Here is a 17,494-nt window from a genome sequence, read left to right on the forward strand (position 1 = left end):
ATACTTCTTTCAGCTATAATCATCAGGAACCAAAGAATTTTATTCTACCTATGTTATTATCTACAGATAATGACTCATAGCTTTATATAAGTTTAATGTTTTTGATGTTCAGCCTGTATCCTTATTTTATTTACCAAATATTCTGAAAATAATTGAATATTTTCTTGTCGAGTCCAAATCATAATGATTAAATAGTCCCAAGATGATTGATGGTAAGTTTGATGCCCCCTCGTCTGTCAAGGGTTAATTAATTAATTCTGTATGAACTTTTAAGCAAGTTGTTCCCTCCTTTTTGCTACTTCTAATATATCTTTCATAATCTACTTGAAAATGAAGGGGCAAACTAGATTACCAAGGCTGTGTTAGATTTACTTCAGTTGCATTTAATGTAAAACCCATGGTAATAGTTGTTTAACCATGATAGAAATTTATTTCTCTTACATGTAAATATCTGAAAGTTGATAGTCTAAGGATGAAATATGGTTCAAAAGGCATTAGGGACTCAGCATCTTTCTGTCTTTGTTCTAGTCATAGGACCACATCCATTTTAGCTGGGCATATTGCCACTTCAAATAAAATGAAGGTTCTCTTATTTAGGAGGAAGATAAAATCGGATATTGGCTGATAGATTAAGTAGCTAGCAAATTCTGCTGCATCAAGTAAGGACCTAGAATAATTCCTAAATTGTGTAAAATGGGACTGTTAATATGTGGTACATTTTAAAAGGAGGTGAGTATTCATAGTTAATCGGTCTGAGACATCCTGCATTGAACAAAGTTAATATCTTTAGTTTTTGATTTCTTGATATGTTCACATGTTTCCAAGGAGGAATGACACTAGGTATACAGGGTTTCCTGAATCTATTTGAGAATGCTTTCTCCTCAGAAATATTGCTAGAGTAATTCAGATCATATATTCAGGATTCATATCATGGGTTCAGGATTAAGGTGATGGATTTTTAACCACTTTTTAACTATGGAACCTGTTGGGGATCTTCTGTAAGTTTCAGTTTCTTCATATGCAAAATGAAATGTTAATACTTCCTGAAGATTCAGTGATACTCAGATATGTCAAGGGCCTGACATAATATTTAACACAAAATAAATGCTCAATAAATGAAGTTATTAAATCAGCCTTAATTTGCATGTGGTTTTGAATCAGAAGACTTAGACCATGAAGGTAGTTTCATTTACTGGTGCAAAATAAAGTACCTGGACTTTGGGACTACTGGGGCTTCTTCTTCTGGGTCCCAGGTAGTTTGGAAGTTTGATTACTAGATAAATGAGAGGTAATAACTATAGTATCTTCAATTTGCAATAAATTGAATGTGTTATTTTCTTTGTTCTTAAGGAAAAGTCTATTAAAAAGTGAATCAGTGCTTCTGTAAAAATTATTTTAATTACCTTTTCTGATTAAATGCTTAATATTTTCATTGTACATAACATGAAAAGAAAAAATGCACAAAGAAAATTAAATCACTTATAATCCTGCCACTAATGGATAATAAACATTAGTTTTGTTTTTATTATTATAATCTTTTTACATGTATGAGTACACATACATAATTTTAATATAATTAGAATTATACTGTTTATATGATTTTAATAGCTTTATTGAGGCATAATTTACTTATCATAAAACTCACCAGTTTTAACTGTACACTTCAATGATTTTTAGTAAACTGACAGTTGTGCAACCATCATGACAATCTATTTTTAGAACACTTCCATCATTCTGTAAAGATCCCTCCCTTACAGTCAGTCCCCATTCCCACACCCAGCCCCAGCCAACCACTTATCTGCTCTCTATCTCTAAAGATTTACATTTAAGACATTGCATGTGCATGGAAACATAATATGTAGGGCACCTGGCTTCTTTTATTTATTAGCATAGTGTTTTCTTTTAATGTTTACTTATATTTGAGAGAGAGAGAGAGAGAGAGGGAGGGTGACAATGCATAAGCAGGGGGTGGGGGGTAGAGGGAGATGGAGACGCAGGATTCTGTGTCATTAAAAAAAAAAAAAGGCTTGAGTCATTCCAGGGCACTTATCTATAATACACACTTCATTTTGTTTATTTTTTTTAATGTTTATTTATTTTTGAGAGAGACAGAGAACAAGCAGGGGACAGCCAGAGAGAGCCAGAGACACAGAATCTGAAGCAAGCTCCAGGCTCTGAGCTGTCAGCACAGAGCTCCAAGCAGGGCTCGAACTCACAAGCCATGAGATCATGACCTGAACCAAAGTCAAATGCTTAACCCACTAAGCCAGCATAGTGTTTTTGAGTTTCATCCATGTTGTAACATGTATTAGTAGTTTATTCCTTTTTATTGCTTAGTAGTAATCCATTTCAGGGGTACACATTTTTTTTATCTGTTTACCAGTTGATGGGCGCTTAGATTGTTTCTGGTTTTTTACTATTTTAAAAATAATGCTTCTATTAACATCAGTATAGTTATCTTTGTGTGTATATATGTTTTTATTTCTCTTGGGTGGTTACCTAGGTGGAATTGCTGGGCCATATGGTAAGTTTATGTTTATCTTTTAAAGAAACTGCCAAACCATTTTCCAAACTGGCTACACCATTTTGTTTTTTCACCAACAATGTATATGGATTCCAATTTCTCCACATCCTTGTCAACATTTGTTTATTGTCTGTCTTTTTTATTATAGCCTTGGTAATAGGTGTCAAGTGGTATCATATTGTGGCTTTAACTTGCATTTCTCTAGTGACTAATAATGAGAAGTTTTTTTCAATACATTTTAAGCATTCATATATTTTCTTTGGTTAAATGTTCAAATATTTAGACTATTTTTAATTGTGCCTTTTCTTATTATTGAATTATGAGAGTTCTATTTTATAAGTTCTGGGATACAAGTTTTTTGTCATATGTATGATTGGCAAGTTTTTTCTTCCAGTTTATGGCTAGCTTTTTCATTTTATTAAAGGTTTCTTTTGAAACACAAAAGTTTTAAGTTTTGATGATGAGGTACAATTTATCAAGTTTTTTTCTTTTATTGATTGTGCCTTTGGATTTGAGAATTCTTTGCCTAACCCAAGATCTTGAAGATATTCTCCTACGTTTTCTTCTAGGACTTTGAATATTTTAGCTTTTATACTTAGGTCTATGGTCCATTTTCAGTTTATTTTTGTGACTGTTATGAGGTAAGATTCTAACTTTTCTGCATGTGACTATATCCATTTGTCCCAAGCACTAAGTCCTTGAAAAATTTACCTATTCTCCTTTCTCAATTTCCTTGGCACCTTTGCTAAAAATCAGCTGTCCAAATGTAAAGGTTTCTGTTCTGTCAGTTTTGTTGCATTTATTGATATGTTTGTTCTTATACTAGTATCACACTGTTTTGATTAGTATAGTTTTAGAGAATGAATGGATAAATAAACAAACAAACAAATAAATAAAATCAGGAAATGTAAGTCCTCCAACTTTGTTCCTTTTAAAAATCATTTTGGCTCTTCTGAGTTCTCTTCATTTCTACATACATTTTAGGATCATCTTGCCAATTTCTGCCAAATAGCCTACTGGGATTTTTGAGAGGGATTGCATTGATCAGTTGGATTGCATACATCAGTTTGGGGATATTGTCACCTTGAAAACATTTTTGAGTCTTCTAATCCATGAACATGGATTACCTCTCAATTTTTTTAGATCTTTAATTTTTCCAAACAATGTTTTATAATTTCCAGTGTGCAGATCTTGCATTTCTTCTTCTCATTTGTTTTTACAACCCATTTTTACTTATAATATTATAAACATTTTCCCCACAACAGTAAAAAAATTCAGTAAGGTGATTTTCATTAAACCTCTTGTGTTTTATGCTGTCCTTATAAAGCCTCTCTTATTAGAAAACATCCAGTTCTGTTTATTTGCAATATTTTTGTTTTATTAAAGTCACGAATACTGAATTAGAAATATTAAACTGTTGTTCCTAGGTTAAACACAGGGTTAATTAAGTTCCTGTGAGCCTCTGGTCACAACATTTTCATCAGTCAACACATAACCTCATTTTGTGCGTATTAACGTTTAAAGACATCTTATCTAATATATACTGTTGACTCATTAACATTGAACTGATAGTCAATAGCAGTATAACTCATACCTACACAACACTTATCTAACACATATATTTTCTCCATAGGACTCACCACAGCCTTCTTACACTTAGAAACACTAGATAGCCCTTCAGCATGCTGCTTAAGAGTCATTTTAAATAGTGAAATCATCAAGAAAAAATACAAAAATTAGAAAAACGTGGTACTACATATGCCACAAAAAATGACACTTGTTTACAATGTGAGAACTAAAACAAGCAGGCAGAGTGTTGCCTTGTTCAACTTCAGCTGGGATCATCTTTGTTGAGCAACTCAAATTTTTTGGCACTCTATGCATGTCCATGAGTAACAATGAAAACATCTGAGTATTCATTTCAGGGTTAAAAATAAGCCTTAGTGAGCACACAGATTTGCCAACACAGAATCTGGGAATAATGGGGATCAGTTGAATGTTTCTCTCTGTTTTCCTTAGTACTTCACTTTCTTGGCTTTCCACCTACCTCCTTGGCCACTCCTCAGCTTTCTTTGCAGGCTTTTTCTCTTCACCCCAAACTACCATGTTTGGAGAGTACCTGAGCTCATTCCTTGGTCCTCTTATCTTTTTTATCTGCATTTAACTCACTCACACACACACACTCTCTCTCCCTCTGTGGGTGTCTCAGTCAATCCTTTAATTACCACTTGTAAGCTGATGCCTTTCAAATTTACATCTCTAGCCTAGACCCTGTTCCAAGTACTCCTAACTCTCATTTTCAGCTTCTTACTTGATCTCCACTTTGATGTTTACTAAGCATCTCAGTCTTAAAATATCTAAATCATATCCCTTGATATCTCCTACAGATCTGTTCCATTCCCAGCCATCAATGGCTGTACATGGCACACCTTTCACCCAGTTGCTCAAATCAGAATCTAAGTAGTTATCCTTAATTTCTCCCCTTCCTACATTCCTCGCATCCAATACATTGGCAATTCCAGTTTGTTGTATTTCAAAAATGTAACTAGAATCTTTCCACTTCTTTATACTTAAGCTGCATCTTTATCCAAGGCCCTATCCTTCTCATGTTGGCCATTGCAATATCCTCCTAACTAAACTGCCTGCTTCCATTGCTTTCATTTCCATTCATTCTCCATAGAGGGGCCAGCTGATCTTTTTAAAAGTTGAACTGATAAGGTCATCCCATGCTTAGATCCTCCAATGGTCTACTTCTTCTCTTAAAATAAAATCTGTGCAATGCACCATGGTCACCCTACAATATTTGCTAAATTCTCTGGCCTAATCATTTCATACCACTTTGGAGTTCTTTTGTTCCTGGAACATGCTAAGCTTTTTTTCTGCCTCAGACCTTATTCTTCTTCTTTTCCCTAGAATACACTCTTCTTGCTATTTTTATGTGTGGCTCCATTTTACCTTTTGTATCCCAGCTCTAATATCACTTCCTCAAAAAATGTTTTCTTAACCGCTCTATTTGCACCAGCTCTCCCGACTCACCTTTACCCATTGGTTAGTCTGTGACTTATCACCCTGTTTATTTCCCTCATAGAACCACCTGAAATTATTTTTCTATATGTATTGTCTGTCTCCTCCCACCAGAATGTAAATTTTTCATGAATAGGGCCTTATCATCTTGCTCATGACTATATCTCTAAAACCTCACAGATAGAAGGTACCCAGTATACATTTTTTAAATGACTGCATTTATCTGGTCTACTGTTAGATTGTTTTCAGCTTTTCTTTATTGTTGTTAATGCTAACATGACCATCCATCTAGATTAATCTTTTTTATATATTTCCTTATGGTAAATTCCTAAAGTTGAATTTTATATTTAATAGTATATATACATATATATATTAAATATTTTATACACTGTTTTTGACCACTTTCATTTCTTTATCTACCTGTTCCACATACAGCTATCTTAATTATGTCAATGTAACTTTTCAAATGAAAATTTTAAAAATTACTGAAAGAAGATATAAATAAATGTTTTAAAATACTAATTTCTACTAGTAATGTAAGAGAGACATATTCTAGACTAGGGAAACCTAAATTTTTATATTCAGTGTATTTTATTTCTTATGGAGGTTTATTTTTAGTTATTTTATAGGCTAAAGCACAAATTCTCTCAATCAAATATTATGGTAGATTTCTTTTGTTGTTGTTGATAAAGGGAAAAAACTGCACTTGAGTCTCACTAATGTTTCCAATAATCTTTTTTCAGGTTGACCCTATATTATATTGGAATTGGAGTTACTGCCTTGGTTTTTGGCTACATGCAGATTTCCTTTTGGGTTATGACTGCAGCACGACAGACCAAAAGAATTCGAAAACAGTTTTTCCATTCAATTTTGGCACAGGACATCAGCTGGTTTGATGGTTGTGACATTGGTGAACTTAACACTCGTATGACTGAGTAAGAGGATGGATTTGTAGTATATCAACTTTGTTTCCATATATGATATATCAATGACTTAAATGCATTTATTTATTTGTTTCAGTGACATCAACAAAATCAATGATGGTATTGGAGACAAGATTGCTCTGTTGTTTCAAAACATGTCTACTTTTTCTATTGGCCTGGCGATTGGTTTGGTCAAGGGCTGGAAACTCACCCTGGTGACTCTCTCCACCTCACCTCTTATAATTGCTTCAGCAGCCATGTTTTCTAGGGTAGGCAAGATGGCTAATGCAGTGTTGACTGGAAGCAAGAATATGAACTAGGTTTTTTATCAAGTTTGTCAAAAAAGTCATTTCTATTCAGTTCCTATGTCTAAAAATAGGGATGTTATGCATCACAAATACTTTTGATTTTGTTCACTATTAATCACCCTTTTGTCTTCAAGTTATTTGGCTACAATAAGGTTAGTTACTAACATTAAAGAGGTTACTAACATTAAAAAACATTCCTCTTGGGGCACCTGGGTGGCTCAATTGGTTGAGTGTCTGACTCTTGATCTCAGCTCAGGTCTTGATCTCAGGGTCATGAGTTGAAGCCCCACATTGGACTATGCATGGGGTGTGGAGCCTACTTACAAAACAAAACAAAACAAAAGCATTCCTCTTCATTTGGTAGCCTAGCGCAACTTCAAATGATAGCATGGATAAAGAATTACACCATTATACATTGGATTTTGGAAGAGCCTTATGTGTTCTAAATGTCCAGATAAATGTGTGCAATTCATTTCATTAAAACAGAATAAGAAACTGCTAAAACTGTAAACATTTTTTTTATGTCAGCCATTTCAAGTTCATATTTTTATAAGACTTGAATTACACTGAAAATGTCTGCTTAATGTCTACTTTTATGTACTATATAAATCTGATACAATTTTTAAAATAAATTATGCATTTTCATGTTAAATTATGTTTCTAGTGCTGGTGTGAGCATAGCACAAGATATTAATCATGTATAGCCTGGATTTGAAAGCAGTGCTCTTTGTGAAGTCCAAAAGCAACACATATGTCCCTAATATCTTTCTCTAAATCAAGCCTGACAATTCAACCAATGTATATATCCATCTCCTAGATTGGAGGCACCGTGTATTCTTAGGGATAGATGGGGTTTTTAATTTTGCAAAGCCAATTGTTCTTTATTGAAATCAAAGCCATAAAATTCAGAGTTTATTTGGTAGCAATATACAGATCCAATCAAACAAGAATTTACAGCAATAAAAATATTCTATAGTTGAATGATTTCTTGATAGACTTCAATGTTTAGACAAGAAATCTTTATTTAATATGACTTTTAAGATTGACCTTGTAACCCTTGTCAAAATCTTCATCCCCAGCATATTTGAAATTAGGACCCACTCAGTAGGAAGTTACCCACTATGTGTTACTAAGATCAGAGCCTAAACTTAAAATTGCTCAGGGAAGCAAAGTGGACAAGAAGTTTCAAAGGAACAACAGTGGGAAATACAGTTCTGCTACTGTATGAACTGGTTGTAAGGAAGAAGCAAATAAGGTCAAAGTTATTCAAATGACTAAAGAAGCCAGGGTGGGTGGTTTCCAGCTTCCTTTGGTTCAATTTAATTTGGCAAACATTTATTAAACACCCACTATGTACAGTGGTTATTGCTAGGTGCTGCTTCCTCTCCAATGAGATAGGAATAATTATCTTTAAGTGAATTCAGAAAATAAGTATTATTCAGTTCATGCTACCTTCTGACTTTAACAACTGTCCAAGCATGTCTTACATAAAATCATCTCCAATTATTTGGAATGTGTTTTGAAAATGGATAGATTTGTTATTTGAGTAGGTAATAGTTTAAGACTCACAGCTCAGTGGACAATTTTCCTCCTATTCCATTTCATTGAACCATTGTGCTAATTACTAAATGAAATCTGTTACTAATTAAAGGAGTAGTAAGTGGAATGTATAATAGAGAAAAAAGCACATTCTGATTTTAAAATTTTGAAAAATTTTAAAACCTGCCTAATAACAATAAGAATGATATTCTCCTTCCTCTCTGTCTCTGAAATCTCACCTCTTAAGTGCTGGAGATATAGCACTTACTAGGTTACTAGTAATTACTAGGCAATAATAGTTTCAGGGGTCACACTCCAGACATATGCAGGATTATCTTCTTCTGCCTGGTACTGTGATCCATAGCCTCTGGAAGACTTGCTTTTTCATGATAATAAATCAAGTCAAATCAGGCTCACCAGTTTCCATAGTACACCTGAAAAGGTCTATGTCCCTAAAACCCATCTCCAAATCGTCTTTCCCAATTGTGTTAGCATAAGTCTACATATTCTAAATTTTTAAAAATACAGAGAGAAAACAGGGAAGCTCTGCTTGTAGAAGACAGAGTAGAGATTTAGATTGAAGATTATGTCACACTAAATTCTTTCACTGCTGTGAGACTTTAAAAAGTCACTTAATATCTCTGGCCATTGCTTTCCCCGTTTGCAAACTGAGAAAATTAGATTAAATGATACTAAGTACCTTTTCAATAATAAAATTCTGCTATTCTAGATTCCACCTGAATTAAGTTCTCTGCACATTGTTACTGCCTCAGGGTCATCTTTTGGTTAACTGTGGTCATGGTTTGTTACAGATAATGATCTCATTGTCCAGTAAGGAATTAAATGCCTATTCCAAAGCTGGGGCTGTGGCAGAAGAAGTCTTGTCATCCATCCGAACAGTTGTAGCCTTTGGAGCCCAGGAAAAAGAAATTCAAAGGTCTGTTCCTTTAATTATGATAATATTTTCTTGGTTTTATTTTCCCCAAAGTCTATTACATTGTGTCTTGTCTTTTTAAGGTATACACAGAATCTAAAAGATGCAAAGGATGTTGGCATAAGAAAGGCTATAGCTTCAAAACTCTCTCTTGGTGCAGTGTACTTCTTTATGAATGGAACCTATGGACTTGCTTTTTGGTATGGCACCTCTTTGATTCTTAGTGGAGAACCTGGTTATACCATCGGAACTGTTCTTGCTGTAAGTCTTATTTAAGAACAAAGGTAACTTGCCTATGTAATCTCTTCTTATCTAGAGTTTAGACAAAATCTGTCTTTGAATAATTATGAATATTCAAAGATGAGTGTTTTTAACAAACAAATACTTGTTTCTTTCAAATTATCTGGGTATATCTTTAAATTATATCTATGAACTGGCAGGATTTAGTCATCCAGCATATCTTTAAAAGCATCATACTTTTAGAAGAATCATAACTGAATTCTCCCCTGGGATGTAGAGTTTTCTTAATCCAGCAGTCAAAAAGGCCATTCTCTCGTGAGACTTTCTCCTTTCAAGCTTGCTGAGGTAAGACAAGACTCTACATTCACCTTGCTGAATGGCTTCCTCTGGTAATATTCTGGAGATAAAACTCTCCTGACCTTCCTCTATCCTTTCAGCATATACTAATGTTAAAAACGGAATTATCATCTACAGCTCTCTCCAACATCACAATTTAGATTTTTTTTTAACTCTTAGGGTTATGCATTGAATTTGAGTTTATTCGGTCATCCTCCCAAATTTCAACAATAAACAATTCAGTTCAGAATTAAAGACAGTTTGTCTTGCTGAACTGAATTGATCTGGTCTATATACTTCAGTTCTCATTTGGCCTTCCCGTTTTATGTAGATTTCTGTCAACTAAAGTCATCTTTTAGATTTGAGACTTTCATAATTAAGACTTTTATATAAATGAAATTTGAGCATGAGGAATTTGGGGCACATCCTTACTCCTCAATTTATATGTGACTTTAGGCCAATGACTCGTTAAGCCTTAGCTTCCTCATTTGTAAAAATAGGGAAAAAGCACCTGGCTTATGGGATACTTTATTTATTTGATTTTTTGCCGAGATATATGTGTCTGAAACTGAAAGATGTCCAGTAATATAAGAATTCAGAAGTTTGGACAGAAATAGTACAATGTCTCTATGTAAATGAAATGTATCCCATCCTTCTCTGTAAAGTTTAAGGAATTGACTGACCAGCAGGGAGGGAGTGCAGCTTACCTCCTCACTCAACCAGTGAGCCTTCCTCAGTAAACAGATTTTCGTGCTCAAGCTTCCCAGCAGGTGATAATGAGACTGTGAGACAATCAAAAGTTGTTCCACATTAAGAAAAAGCCATGTAAAATTGGATTAACTTGTGTTTCCTTTATGTTTGGCAGCAGCTTGCATTCTTTCCTACCTAATTTCTCTAATATATCTCTCTGAGTGTCAACCAAATATATACTTTATTCTATTGTGTCTCATATATTTGAGGAAGATTAAATATTATTTTCTTGTTCCTATAGGTTTTTTTTAGTGTAATCCATAGTAGCTACTGCATTGGAACAGCAGCCCCTAGCTTTGAAACCTTCACTATAGCCAGGGGAGCCGCCTTTAATATTTTCCAGGTTATTGACAAGGTAAGACTTCACATTGCTTTGAAAGATAACTACAATTACTGCAAGAAAGAAACCAAAAAAATACATACATTCATTTCATTAAAACAAAAGATGGGCAAAATCCACGTTGGATAATTAGATATGCAAAGAGATTGTTTTAACTCTTCTACAAGGGCATTGTGTTTTATTGAAACCTTTATGTCTAACTCAATGTAGTTTGGAAGCAGAAAAGAAAGCATTGTAAAAGTAAACCATCTTTAAATTGTTTTTAGGATGTAGAATGTCAACTTAGTCCCTTGAAGATTTGTAACATTCTCTTTGTTTTTCTAAGAAACCTGCTATAGATAATTTTTCAACAACAGGATATAAGCCAGAATGCATAGAAGGAACTGTGGAATTTAAAAATGTTTCTTTCAGTTATCCATCAAGACCATCTATCAAGGTAGGTTAATTTAATTACAGAATTGTACAGTACTCTGATATTGTCTTTTATTGGCTAAGATCTCTTCTTAAGAGAGTATTTAGGATCATTTTGACCAAGATTTTGCTACTCTTCTTTGAAAAGAGAGAGGAGAAAGTAAGATAGAGAAAGGTGGGGAGGGAGGGAAGGAAGGAAAGATAGATCAGTAATGGACAAATAACTCTGGAAGAGCTAGTTACATTTCACAGCCTCTTTTTTACATTCAGCTTACTAAAACATTTTCAACTCCCTGAAATTCCTTCACTGCATTTGGGAGCACACCAAAATGTCTTGGATTGATGGCATCACCTATTGGTGGTCCCCAAATATTATCCCACTCAACAAAGGTAACTCATTTTAACCTCAGAGTCTCTAACCTGAGGAATTATGCATGTGTTGTGCCTTTTCCTTCTCCTTTTCCTAAGAGCTTTACTGGACCAGCATTTGTGTCTCAGGTACTTTCTTTCTCACTTTTAGATACATGCAGACAATCACACGTGTGCACAGGTGCACATGCAGCCCAGAGTTTATTACCCTCTATTGTTCAGTCTTTGACAAGTTCTTGTGAAAACGTTTGTCTCTTCTGTCCTCCTCTTTTCATGTTATTAGTATATTTATCCAAAAAAGTAGTTACAGTTAAAAATTGCAAAGAGTAATTACTAATAAAACACTTATTTTATACAAAAAGGACAATATTATTTTAAATGAAATTGATAAAAATTACTCTTGCCATCAAACTTTAATGCCTATAAAGTGCCCAAATGTCCCCTGCATAATTTGCATTCAGAAAAGATCTACCTACTCCTACTTCTTTATTTTTCCCTATGTCTTTGAAATTCTCTTTTCAAAGCTCTTTTTTGAAATCTTTGTTACTTAATCACCATTGTTGACATAGTGTTGCCTTCTACCATTTTTCTCAACAGAAACACACATTTGCAACTACATTTGGGTTGGCTCTTAGAGATTTAAGTACCAATTGTGCCATTATATTGCATGGTAAAGTGTTCTCTGGGTTTCAAACTATTTTTCAGTGAACATTTGAAATATATCCCTTTTTACTAAGCTAAAGAGTGAATAATTTCAAACAAAGAAATTCGTTACCACTTTAAATAAATAAAACATATTCTTCCAATGAAAGTACAGAAACCAACTCCAGGGTAAAAGTGGAGATGATAGAGGAGGTACTCCCACCAGGAGTCCTGAATTTCTCACCTCCTTCAAAGAATTCTTCTCTGCTTGACCCTTTGCAAGTTTTATGTTTAAGTTATTTAAAGGGTCTGTTTATTTACAAACAGGGAGATCAAAGTGAGAGCCCAAAGAGAGATTCCCATGTTTTTAAGCTGAGTACATAATAAATGCAAGCAAAGATAGATGAGAGTTTCTCAACGAGATTGCTGTTGTCATTTTGGTAGGGCTTCTGCCATTCTGTCATTATTTGTCAGGCTTCTCTCACACTGCAAGTCTCTAGGACACTAAAAGCTGGTAGCAACCTCCAGGCATTGAGAAATATTTTAAAGTGCTATCTTGAGTTTCAATGTCCCCATGAGATCCAGCACTAGAAAAGGAGGGTTTCTAATAGTGGAATTCATTCATGGGAGCACCTAAGGAGTCTTGCCAGTTGTCTTACTTTGCAACAGGAAAACCTTGGATTGCAAGTAACTTGTTCTATGAGTGTTCCGCAAGACAAGCAAACCTTTGTAATAAATTTTAACTTGGTAAATGAGCAGTGTCTTGCAATACGAATAGTATGTGAGGCCAAATGTCACATGATCACAATGAAGCCAATGGTTTCTCTCTCTCTCTCTCTCTCTCTCTCTCTCTCTCTTTCTCTTGCGGGATGCGGGATTGTGGGTGACCATCTCCCATGCTTGGATGCTGAGTGTCAGGCTGTAGTGTTTGGCAGAAATCAGTGATTTTTCAGAACAATGGAAGGTGCTCACAACTGGCGCTAGTGTATTTTTTTGTCACCTCAAAGCCCCTATGGATAGCCCTTTGCTTTTTCATACAAGAGTAAGCTTGGGAATGCTTTGCTTCATTCTACGTCAGGCTGCCTGCAGATACAGACCCTTTCCTCTGCTGCCTTATTGCCAGTTACATTAAATACAGTATGACAAGAGTTTATTAATACTTTACTGTAGTCGACATCCGTGTAAGTGTAACAGTGACCCCCATGCAGAAAAAGATTCCATTGAGTCAATAGATAGCAGTGATTCCATTAGTGATAGTGAAAGTCGTCCTGCACAATAAGCCTCCTCTCTCTCATCTCCCCCACACCAGCCAGGTAAGTGCAGCTTAATTTGTTTATTTTTCTTTCTATTTTGTATTTACTTTGTTATTTTATATTATATTACAGTATTGTAATCATTTTCATATAAATATCTTTGGGGTGTGGAACGAATCATCTGAGTTTCCAGTATTTCTTATGGGGAAATTAGCTTTGATCAACAAGTACTTTGGATTACAAGCATGTTTCTGAAATGAATTATGCTCACAAGCCAAGGTTTTACTGTATTTTTCAATAATGTTAAATATATATTTTTTTAAGAAAGAACTTCCTTAAATAGCTCATGACGATATCTGGCAAGATTTCATTCAATTGTTGCAAATTAAAAGAAAAGAACTTTTACTAACTTAGTAGTCATGAAATTGATATAAAGTATTTTAGCCGAAAATGTGAACAGTTTGCTATGGCTAGTTAATATTCTTTGTGTACTTTTAATCTAGATCTCCTCTTTATAGAGAGAGATGGTAAGACATTTTTAAATATTATTTTCCAAAATTATGTAGATTTTTATTATACATGTACATGAAACAAAACAAGGTCTAAATTTGTTTTTAAGTGTCACAGAATTCTTTTTCTGTTTATAATTCTACATTAAATTTCTGAAAATATGTGAATCATATTCTCACTTATCCTAGTTATATAGAATTTTTCCCCCTACATCCCAATAGATCCTAAAAGGTCTGAATCTCAAAATTAAGTCTGGAGAGACAGTAGCCTTGGTTGGCCCCAACGGCAGTGGGAAGAGTACTGCAGTCCAGCTTCTTCAGAGGTTATATGATCCTGACAACGGCTTTGTAAGTGTACCTAGCAAAATCATGCATAGCCCACATGATGAAATTAGGAAATACCACCTACTATAGGGAACTTACAGCTATCTCAACTTTGATTTAACAGTGGACCTGAGAGAAGCCATATCATTTTCTTTCCTGCATGTTCATTCATCCACCAAATATTTATTGAGCACCTATTGCTAGGCATTGTTCTGGGTACTAGGGAACATAGATGAGCAAAGCATAAAAACCTCTACCCTCATCGAGTTTACATTGTAATAAGTAGAGAACCACAAATAAGTAAATTATATAGTATTTTAGAAGGTGATGAAAGCTGTGGAGGAAAATGACATAATTTGTAGTACCCAGAATTTACAAGTTTTTCCATTTCTCAAAACATCCCAGCAGAATATCTGCAGAAAATATGCTCTCTCATTTTTTTCTGTCATCCATAATGTTGCACTTGACTTTGTTACCCTTGTAAATATCATAGAGAACAAGACTATGATAGTCACAGAAGCATAAATCTTAATGCTTCTATTCAAATTGTCAACTGTTATTTTTAAAAGAAAATCTATTCTCCTAGAGCCTGGTTCATTTAAATTTGACTTCCTAAGTTTTCATTTGGAGTATACTAGACTCATGTATCCATGTTAATATTAAATAAATAAATTATGGTTAAGCATTCCATATATAAAGCAGTTGCATAGAATACTCATGCCCAGAGAGAATTCCAGAGTTGGTGATAAAGAGAAGCTCCGGGAGTTATAATTATCAAACCTCGGCTTCTGTCATTGGAATATGTGGGGTAATGGGTAATGGCACTATTTATGGAGAAGACAGTATTCTTTTACTATTATTTATATGAAAGAATAGAAGACACTTTTGACTTTTGCAGCAGAGTAAGGTGTTGAAGAAAGGGTATTTCCTAGAAAAAAAATGCAAAGGTCACATCAGTCTTAAGTTAACAAAACTGAAGTTTGTTACATGTGTCTACATGACAACATTTGTGGCTCCTATATCCAGGGATCTATGTAGCACCTAATTTGTGGATCTTAAAATAAGGATATTCAAGTGGTTTGGCAATATTTTAAGCCAGTGTTTTTTTTTTGAGGTTTTATTGGTTCACATCTACCAGAAAAGGCTGTTGACAGTACACATGCTATAAATATTTTATCAAAAGAAGCCAATCGTTGATTCCTGAAATAGCCTGCTTCTCAGCTTACACTTTGAACTAAAGAAAAAGACTCTAAACCCAGTGCAGTGTAAGGTATCACCACATGATTTATTCCTTTGGATTGGCAGATCACAGTAGATGGGAATGACATCAGAACTTTAAATGTTCAGTATTATCGAGAACATATTGGAGTGGTCAGCCAAGAGCCTGTTTTGTTTGGGACCACCATTAATAATAATATTAAATATGGACGCGATGGTGTGACCGATGAAGAGATTGAGAAAGCAGCAAAGGAAGCAAATGCTTATGATTTTATAATGGAGTTTCCCAATGTAAGTACACTATGTAACCTGTGTCCTTATTTAGAGCTAAGGCAGTTCAATGTTCCAAAATAAGGTAACAAAACAAGAATTTCTACAGAGTAGGAGGAGTGTGAATAACTGCTGAATTGTCCTAGATGAAACATCTATGAATGAGAAAGCATGGCAGCAACCAAAAGAAGAAATGCATCATTGAAGGTCAGTTTTTTAAAGCCATATTTAGTTCTTACTGGCTCTCACTGCAAATGGAAAAGAAAAATAAATGAAGGATATATTAAAATATAACAAAGAAATATGAAACAAATTCATCAGTCCAAGCTGAGAATTGATGTCTGCCAAATGTTGATTTGCAAGGCCATCTTGTGGCTAAGAGTGGGACTGTCACAGACAATGGTAAGGCAAAAGGAAAACTATGACCATTTTTAGAAGCACATAGATCCAATATTGGACAGGAAATGTATTATCATACTTGGAAATGTATTATCATACTATAGTAAACTAAGATTCTTGATATTAGGACATATCAGATCCTAAAAGGTATTTAAAATTGATAGCTATAAAGCCATTTATTTACATTTCCCAAAGTATTCATTCCTCAGTATCATGTGAAACTATTGTGGGGAGCACTCTGTAAAATATGAAAGGATGAGATTTGAAATAAAAGTACAGAATAAAATTCTATATCAAAAAGCAACAATAACAAAAAAACTTTATTTTAGTGTATATGTTTTATAAACCATACTCCATGGGTCATAATAATTTTTGCTCTTTCTTTTTCTTTTAATAAAAACTTTTGTTATATCAGTAATTACCTTTTATCCCCATTATTTATGGTCATAATTGGAATAGCAAACTCATTAATGGCTTAAGCTCATCCTTTGCCTTGTAGTTTGCGAAAACAAACTTCCTTTCTTTGACCTTTCTTTTGGCACTTTGAATGACTTCCCTTCGTCAAACACCAAAGATCTTTAGTTTTCCACTTGGAATTAGGAATTTTCTGGGACATCTTAAATCACACTCTGTAAGTTACTACTTGCCTTACTAAAAGTCCAGTATTTATACAGAGATGCCCCTTGCTATATAATTAATAATAAATCTTAAAAATATAATCCAAAGAACAAATTAAAGATACTGGCTCATGATGGAAACTAAATTTCACAGCCATGGTTGAGCAGAGAAATAATAGTAAGCACAGGAATAAATAAAAGTTCCAGACATCCCCAATGGAAAAATTGGGGAAATATGTGTTTAAATAAATGCCATTATTTCTATGATATACACATATTTTAAAATTAATATATTAGGATTAACTGATACTTGCTAGCGTTTTCCCATCAACAACCAGAAAAGCATAGGATGTATGTTTCCAAGCATTGGACAAGAGGTAGCACAAAATTGTGATTCCAGAGAGAAAGGAAACTCATGAGGAAACTCCATGAATTTGCAGCAATTCTGCAGAGGAACACACCTCTGACCCCCATCTCTATGAACTAGAATCCAGACAGAACATGGCACTTCACTAAACTGAAAGACAGAGATAGAGTTTCAGGACAGCATAAGCAACTGGAGAG

General features: G+C 34.3%; 1 protein-coding gene across 1 annotated transcript in view; it reads left to right on the forward strand.

Annotated features, from left to right (window-relative positions):
- The window catches only part of ABCB5 (ATP binding cassette subfamily B member 5), a 112,952-nt gene that overhangs the window by 9,953 nt on the left and 85,505 nt on the right, over positions 1-17,494 (forward strand). The window contains exons 5-12 of the mRNA XM_047096409.1: positions 6,292-6,483; positions 6,569-6,740; positions 9,131-9,255; positions 9,336-9,513; positions 10,820-10,933; positions 11,244-11,354; positions 14,325-14,450; positions 15,732-15,935. Of these exons, the coding sequence (XP_046952365.1) occupies positions 6,292-6,483; positions 6,569-6,740; positions 9,131-9,255; positions 9,336-9,513; positions 10,820-10,933; positions 11,244-11,354; positions 14,325-14,450; positions 15,732-15,935 (1,222 nt within the window). The remainder of the gene's footprint in view (positions 1-6,291; positions 6,484-6,568; positions 6,741-9,130; positions 9,256-9,335; positions 9,514-10,819; positions 10,934-11,243; positions 11,355-14,324; positions 14,451-15,731; positions 15,936-17,494) is intronic.

The sequence above is a fragment of the Lynx rufus genome, unplaced genomic scaffold (assembly GCF_022079265.1).
Source record: "Lynx rufus isolate CCGP_SWC_20201006 ecotype Redwood Valley unplaced genomic scaffold, mLynRuf1.p SCAF_4, whole genome shotgun sequence".
Classification (NCBI taxonomy): Eukaryota; Metazoa; Chordata; class Mammalia; order Carnivora; family Felidae; genus Lynx; species Lynx rufus.